The 8700-nt window shown below is 40.7% G+C and overlaps 1 protein-coding gene across 1 annotated transcript; it reads left to right on the top strand.

Annotated features, from left to right (window-relative positions):
- The first annotated feature begins 5634 nt into the window (after nucleotides 1-5634).
- Nucleotides 5635-8668, top strand: LOC120518930 (G-protein coupled receptor 135). The gene has a single exon (XM_039741954.1). The coding sequence runs from the start codon at nucleotides 6487-6489 to the stop codon at nucleotides 7879-7881; it is 1395 nt and encodes a 464-aa protein (XP_039597888.1). The 5' UTR covers nucleotides 5635-6486; the 3' UTR covers nucleotides 7882-8668.
- Nucleotides 8669-8700: the final 32 nt, after the last annotated feature.

The raw sequence follows: 8700 nt of genomic DNA, 5'->3' as shown, positions 1-8700 counted from the left end.
TTGTAGCAGCCATTATGCCTGTCGCCCTATTCTTTTGTCATCTAATTGCTATCCACTATACTGTCCTACTTTTTTCATCCTAACCCCCTGTTTCATTAGCTCTCGTTTACATGGATTTTCCACTGTTTATTTCATTTGAATGTGATATCATACTGTAACTAGTTACTATGACCTGCTCTCATTTCCTTTTTTAACACATATTGAGTTAAAGCCCCCTTAAGAGACGCTTCTGTCTATAAGATTGATTAGTGACGTAGTGAGCAGCCAGTCAGGTAGAATCACTAGGCAATGAGGGTGCACTCTGATGGCAGACTGAGCAACGAGCAAGGGAGGGACATTGGAATATTGTGGTCTTTTTCTTATTTAAAGAACAAAACACAATCTAATAAGAAAATAATAAATACAATAAAATATTCCAGAGAGAATCCGTCAAACTCAACACTCTGCCCAAGTCAGAATGCTATATGCCAAGTGTCCTATCTGAAGCAATTCTTCATATAGATTAAAACCACGAATAAAAAGGTTCAGTACAAGCATGCTTACATTATAATTACTTTATTGAATTCTTGACAAATTCTGAAAATATTCTAAATAGATTGTCACAAAAAGAATATGATTATTCTTTTTCTCCAATTTGTGATGATACAGCACAACAAGTTCACACCATGTCATAATGGTGGATTGGGCTTATCCCAGTTAGGCAGAATAAGTCTGTGTGTGCAAGCAGTGTGCTCTAGAGGGAGAGGGGCCACAGCAATCCTGGCAAAGTTAATGCTCCTAAAAAAAACCAAAAACTATATAAAGAAAATACCGTAATTCCAGTATTAAATATTTTCTGTAAATTGTCTCATGTAATTTTAAATAAACATAACTCAGAATGCTCTTCAATCATTGCCTAAACTACTCCAACATCAACGGAGTTATTGAATGAAGCTGCAGTTCTCAACCTGTGCAGTTCAGGAGAAGAAGCTATCAAGTGTTACTCGATGAAACACAGTAAATAAATAAGCAAACAAACAAATCAATAAATACGTGACTTGTAAAATCTGATATCAACTTTCAAAACGTTGATATCATGAGTTTTAAATTTGATATCGGGCTTAAAAAATTTTATATCACATTTTTGAATTTTGATATGATAGCTTAAATGCTAATATGCCTGTATATACATTTTAAACTCTCGCATCATATTTTGTCATTTTGATGTCATGTTTATGAAACTTAATATCAGGCTTATAAAATGTGATATCACACTTTTAAATTTGATATCAAGCTAAGATTTTGAAAACATTTTTTTTAATATTTTGAAAGCTTTTGAAACTTTTAAAATTTGATATCGACTTTTTGAAATGTCATATCAAGGATTTAAAATCTTATATCACACTTTTGATCTTTGATTCCAAGTTTTTGAAATATGATATCAAGTTTTTAAAATTCTATATGAGACCTTAAATGCTAATATATCTGCATTTTAAACTTGCACATTATATTTTGTTATTTTGATATCATGTTTATGAAATGTGATATCACGTTTTTAAAATTTGATACCGAGCTTTGGAAATTTTATATCAAGTTTTTAAAAATGGAGATCAGCTCTGTAATGTTTGATATCAAGCTTTTAAAATTTGACATCATGTTTTTGAAATTTGATATCAAGTTTTTAAAATTTCTTATGAAAGCTAAAAATGCTAATATATATACGCATTTTAAACTCTCACTTCATATTTTATCATTTTGATATCATGTTTATGAAATGTGATATCAAGTTTGCGGATGTTGATATTTTGGTGACTCTCCATCCATAAGCTACATAATCGACATACACAGGATTGTTAATCACACACCCGAGACCAAAAACAAGACAGAGAATGCAAATATATATCTGCTAGTTTTGGCGTATATTAATCTATAACTCCTGGCCAATGGATGAAGTTCAAAAAGTCTGTGGCCCGGATTTGAGGGTTAGGTGAGGATTTCCCTGCCTGTTTCCGGACTCTAATAATAATAATAATAATAATAATAATAAATTTTATTTATATTGCACTTCATATTTTAGAAATCTCAAAGTGCTACATAGTAAAAACAAATATAATAAAACAAGAAAATCTATGTATGCTTTAACAAAATATCTTTCTAAAAAGATGAGTTTTTAGATTCTAGAGTAGTACAGGTCCAGTAAGATGAGCAGACTGGCACCAATGATATTTTTGGCAGACCTGACTATTCGATGTGGCCTGATTTTTTAACGTTTATTCACTGATCTGAAGTACACTGTTACGGATGCGTTGAAAACAGACTCAATAACTGCTGTGTAGGACTGAATCAGCATCTCCTTTGGAAGGTTGAACTTTTTCAACTGTCGAACGAAGTACATTTGCCGGTATGCCTTTTTTCTGATGGTCATTGGTCTACATTGAGCTCCCATTTCAAATCCCGGGAGTATTATGGATCCCAGAAACATGAAGGTTTTTACAATTCTCACAGCAGTGTTAAGTATGTAGAGGGGGGATAATATTGTGGGACATCTCCTAAAGTCCACTGTCATCTCCACAGTTTTGAGAGTGTTTAGCTCTCGATTGTTCTGACTACACCAAAGGACCAGCTGATGAACCTCCTGTCTGTTTGCAGAGTCGTCACCATTGTTGATGAGCTCAATGATGGTTGTGTTGTCCGCATACTTTATAAGTTTGACAGAGGGGTCCTTTGAGGTGCAATCATTAGTGTAGATTTATTATTTCAGGAACATGAATATGCCACTTACCATTAAAATACTGGGTAAAATAAGTGTAGGCTATTTATTTATATAATTGCATGGACATTTAATGCAAAGTAATTTAAAAACTATTTTGTTTTAAAGGATGACCGCCACAGGAGAAGCTGACACTTTTTTGTTTTGTATGCTGTTTTCATAGTGTGTATGGTAAGCATACATTGAATTGCATTGTATCAGGTCAATGTATTATGCTGAGCTCACCAGTCTGTTCCTTCGTTTTAAGAAAATACCAAATGGTTGATCTGACCACTCCTGGTGTTTCTGCTACTGTCTCTCTCTAAAGGGTTTGTTTTGTTTTCTCAGCCTAATGATGGCCTGTTTTACTTGCATGGACAGCTCTTTGGCCCTCATATTGAGAGTTCCAAATGTAAATTCCACACCTTTTATCTGCTTAAGAGTTAATGAAACAATGACGGCCCTGCTCCCACCTGGCTATGGCACAGCTTGTCAGTCAAATGTTCATATATTTTTAAGCCCCTGGTAATGGGCTGAGGGTTATTCAGAAAAATGGCTGTCATTACTAAACAGCTCAGGCGATATTTTTGGTAAACCCCTTAAATTAAAGGTGAAAGTCTACACTTCAATTGCATAATGATTGGTTTGTTTCAAATCCATTGTGGTGGTGTAAAGAGCCAAAATTATAAAAAATTGTGTCACTGCCCAAATACTTATGGACCTGATTGTACAGTATAGGCCTCACTTTGAACACTGAAAGAGTCTTTGAATCTCATACCTCTGTAGAAAGCTTATTCCATACACAAGGCACTTTATAAGTAAATGCTTTATGGCAGGCTATGTTTAGGGTCTACAAGATATCCTGCTCCTTACGATCAGGCCAGGCAGAAGAGATTGTAAGGAATTAAAAGGTCACTAAAATATTGGGGTTTAAAACCTCATAAAGTGTTAATGAAACTTAATAATAATTAATGCAGAATTATGCAGAAGTCACAAAAAACAAACAATCACAAAATCAGGGTAATACATCTGTATATTCTGGTTCTTGAAATTGTAATATACCTGTAAATAAAATCTGAAAAGATCTATCCATCTTATAGTGCCTTTGACATTATAGCATTAGAACAATGTCGACGATAACTCACCATTCAGCCTAACAAAGTCCTTCAGTCCTAGTCACTTAATAATGCAAAATGACATCAAGTCTCGCTTTGAAGGTCCCTAAAGTCATGTGGTACTACTTGGTACCTTATCCCACCTGTCAATGGTTCTCTGTTTTTGCAACATTTACCCTTAGCACATTTCCAGTTGTGTCCCCATGTTCCATCTATCTATCATATAGTGCCCTTCACATCTATCTATTATATAGTGCTTGTCACATCTATCTGTCTATTATATAGTGCCTGTCACATCTATCTGTTTATTATATAGTGCCCTTCACATCTATCTATTATATAGTGCTTGTCACATCTGTCTATCTATTATATAGTGCCTTTCACATCTATCTGTCTATTATATAGTGCCTGTCACATCTATCTGTTTATCTATTATATAGTGCCTTTCACATCTATCTATCTATCTATCTATCTATCTATAATATAGTGCCTTTCACATCCATCTGTTATATAGTGCCTTTCACATCTATCTGTCTGTCTATCTATTATATAGTGCCTTTCACATCTGTCTGTCTATCTATAGTCTTCTGTAGTTAATTTAAGCATTTGCATTTAAATTGGTGTACTATTATCCAAAATCATGCACTGTGGCAACTGTAAGCAGCACCCAAGACTGGTGATCATACTCCACTTTGCGGCATTAGGCTTATATTAGCGGGGGACCCTGAGCAGATGGTTCAATATTATGGTCAGCCTTAACTTTAAAATGTTTGGAAACTCCTAATATAAAACAACCGGCACAATGTTACCCTGCTTGATAATACCCCTAATACCATTTAACTATTTTCTAAAGATGAAATGAGAACAAAACAGGAAGGCGCAGGCATGAGAACTTCACAGAACACACTCATGCACACCCCCACAGTGATACTGACGTCATTTAGATTTGCTAAGTAAAAAGAGAAATGGGCTTGAGACAAAGCATCGGGCAGACGGATCAATAGGTGTAACAATAATCTGCTTAATCCAGTTCATGGTTGTAGGTATGGAGGAACGCATTGGACCAAATCAAATAACTGTATTGTGAAATGTAACAATAAACAAGTAAAAACGAAATAGTATGTGACTGCACAAAACTTGAAATACGTCCTGAAATATGTTTTGATGCTTATTTATGTATTTATTTAATTACATTGTGTCATTTGCTAACCTGCTAAATCTTGACCAGAGTCACAGGCTGGAGCCTATCCCAGCTAGTATAGGGCACAAAGCAGGAACAAACCTTGGACAGAGTGCCAGTCCACCGCAGGGCAAACACACACACACACACACAAAAGGGCCAGTTCAGAGCAGCCTGTTCACCTGACCAGCATGTCCTTGAACTGTCGGAGGAAGCCCAACCAGATACGGGGAGAACATGCTAAGTCCACACAGGGAGGATCCGAGACACAAACCTCATTTTCCTTATGGCGAGGCAGCAGTGCTACCACAGTGCCATTGTGCCACACTGTCCAATTATTATTATTCATTTATTTATGTATTTATTTCAGTGACCCAGCTCACAACATGAAATAAGCTTTGCAATGAAATCCATCATTTCCACCTGTCACAGTTGAAAGGATGGGCTCTTGTGAGTATTGTTTTTTATTAAAAGGCATATTTCATCTTGTATGTTGTGTCATTTAAATAAATAAATGAAGAAATAAGAAATACACAAACGTGCAATATTTACATATATCAGGAAATGTTTCTTTATTTATGATCACATATCGTTGTGTTTTTATTTATTGTCACATTACACAATACATTTCATCGTTTGCCCTGTGCTGGGTAATTCCTGCCATGAAGCTATGGATGCTAGAATATTTTGCACATCGGGAAGCCCCTAAAACTGAGAACCAATAAGACGGCAGGCTGAATGGATGGGTGTTGAAATCTGCTCATTAAAATGGGATGGATAGCTTGGTGCGATTTTTTCTTATACAAAGACGAGAAGTGAAATGGAAGTGGAAGAGCGACTGGAGATCAGCCTACTAAATTGAATTATGTTTTGCTCAAGGATTCTTTTTAATAAAAAAAAAAAGAAAAGAAAATTGAGGTAGAATAGGGGGTGGGTGTGTGATTATGCATTTAACGTGTCAAGCACGCCCGATGCCTTTCAAAGGCCCAATTATCCCGGCTCTTGCCACCTTTTATTATAAGAGTAGCGATTACGTATGAGCGGCTCCTCTTTATCACATCGTGCGTAACAGTTAAAAAAGGTAAATAAAAAATCACTGCTGCCTTGGTAACGATCAAAACGTCACGTCGCTGAGATCAGAGGCAGCGCAATTTATGCCGGGAATGAGCAAGGGAGAAAAGGGGGCTAGGGGGGAGTCAGCGAGGGAGGGACCGATGAATGAACGAGCGTAGCGGCACGAATCGCAGGCAGGACTCGCACAAAGCCGGCTCGCTCGACTGTCGGATGGCGCTTGTGAAATGTCAAAGCAAGGATCGGACAGGGCGATGAAGTAAGTAAAGGGGGTAAGCTAATTGGGGATTCAGTCCAGCAAAAAAAAAAAAAAAAAAAGAAAGAAAGAAAAGAAAAAAATCCCAAAGTGATGAATCCGCCTGGCGGCCGTGGATGCCCCCCAGTCGAGCCCGATGGATTTGTCTGTGAACATCGCGCTCCTCGGCAACAGCAGCAGCAACAGGGCGGCCGACAACGGCTCGGATCGGGACTGGCCACTGGACCTCTTCAGTACGACCCCCTTGCTCAGCTCGGTGAGGAATCACCTAAACGCCGGCAATCAGTCCGCAGGCGGCGGTGGTGGGGGTGGAGGCGCCGGGGGAGAGCGAGCCGGGACGAAGGCAGTGGAAGCAAACACGCTGCTGCACGGCATCGCTGTCGCGTCCCAGGCGCTCATCCTGCTTGTCATCTTCCTCTTGTCCAGCCTGGGCAACTCTGCGGTCATTGTGGTCATCATCAAGCACAGGCAGCTGCGGACGGTCACTAACGCCTTCATCATGTCCCTGTCCCTGTCGGATTTCTTGACGGCCATTCTCTGCTTGCCTTTTTCTTTCGTCATGCTCTTCAGCAAGGACGGGCTTTGGATTTTCGGGGACCGTTTCTGCGTGGCCAACGGCTTCTTCAACTCCTGCTTCGGCATCATCTCCACGCTGACCATGACTCTGATTTCTTTCGACCGCTACTATGCCATCGTGAGGCAGCCCCAGGAGAAGATCGGCCGGCGGAGAGCGACGCAGCTGCTGGTGGCCGTCTGGCTGGCGGCCGTGCTCTTCTCTTTCCCGTGGTACCTAGTGGCGCAGTCCGCCGGACGCCTGCAGGTGCACAAGAGGGGCTTCTACCATTGCATGTACATCTTTCACTCTGTCACCTCCAGGATGGGCACGGCGTATAGCGTCGCGCTCATCGTCGCCTGCTACCTCCTGCCTTTCGCCCTGATGTGCTTCTGCCACTACAACATCTGCAAGACCGTGCGGCTCTCGGAAATCCGGGTGAGGCCGGTCACCACGTACGCGCACCTGCTGCGTTTCTACAGCGAGATGAGGACGGCCACCACGGTGCTTATCATGATCGTCTTCATCATCTTGTGCTGGGGACCGTACTGCGTGATGGGCTTGATCACCGCCGCGGGCGACTTGTCTTTTAACTCTGCCATGGACACGGTGGCCATATGGATGGCGTGGGCAAACGGGGCCATCAACCCCCTCATTTACGCCATAAGGAACCCCAATATCTCCATGCTGCTGGGCCGCAACCGCGAGGAGGGTTACAGGACTCGAAACATCGCCGCCTACCTGTCCACCCAAAACCAGAGCCGGGAGGCCAGGAGTCGCGCCGATCGCATCCGGGACCGCTACGTGAACCGGCACGGAGCCGGCAGCAGGATGTCCTCGTCTAGCCCTGCCAACGGAGGGGACGTCGCCATGTGGGCGTGCAAAAATCCAGCCGTGCTCTTCTGCCGGGACGGCCATCCTGACACGCTGTCCGAGCCGGCGCTGCCCAAGTCCGAGACGGCGGACACCAGCCTGTGACAGAGAGGTGGATAGGGGGACAGGGGTACGGCCGGTGGGCAGAGTGATCTGGAAGACGCTCAAAGGAGAAACCTGCCAAGTGCCAATGAAGAAAAAAGTAACACTGTGGGGCGGGGGGCTGGGACACTTTTCTTATGGTTTTTATACCGCTTTATTGTGTTAATGAAATGAATGCATGCGGGTTGACTTTATTTCACACTTTTGGAAAGTTCTGGGTGTACACATTCGGAATGGTTTCATTTCCAGTCAGTGGTGTATTTATTCATTGCGGGTTTACTTAAGGTTGCGTGCCTCAGGGTTAAGTGATCAGCAGTTTCCCCTGACATAATTATGTCAGAATTCATTTCTGAATACTAAAAAAAAAAATTCAAAATTATTGTGTTTATATGAAAGAAAAGCCACTTTTCCGTTTTAACAAATGTGCAGCCTTGGAATTTGAACACGACTGCCAAGACTGCATAATAAATGGACAGTGACAGCAGAGGATGGCATTTAATCCGATGGATTGGGAGCCGTGAGAGAATTATGGGGAATAAAAAAGTGTAAAAAAAATGGAATAGCCTGACCTTCTTTGAGATCTGTTTGAGGCAGGCAGCACTAGGTAGCAGTGCGTGTCACTCAAAAAATTATTAATTGGAAGAACGTAATAGGATTGTCTAAAAATTACACCGTCCATGCTAATGAATCGAGTAATGCACATTTAGCCCACTGTGTATGGAGGAATATTTAGGATGAAACAAATAAAATACTATAAAATGTAACACTAACAAAACAACATGAAATGTGAGTCGAAATAATAAAATGTGTTATGAAATACCT

Source organism: Polypterus senegalus, chromosome 18 (genome assembly GCF_016835505.1).
Source record: "Polypterus senegalus isolate Bchr_013 chromosome 18, ASM1683550v1, whole genome shotgun sequence".
Lineage (NCBI taxonomy): Eukaryota > Metazoa > Chordata > Cladistia > Polypteriformes > Polypteridae > Polypterus > Polypterus senegalus.
This window is presented reverse-complemented; position numbering and strand designations above follow the sequence as displayed.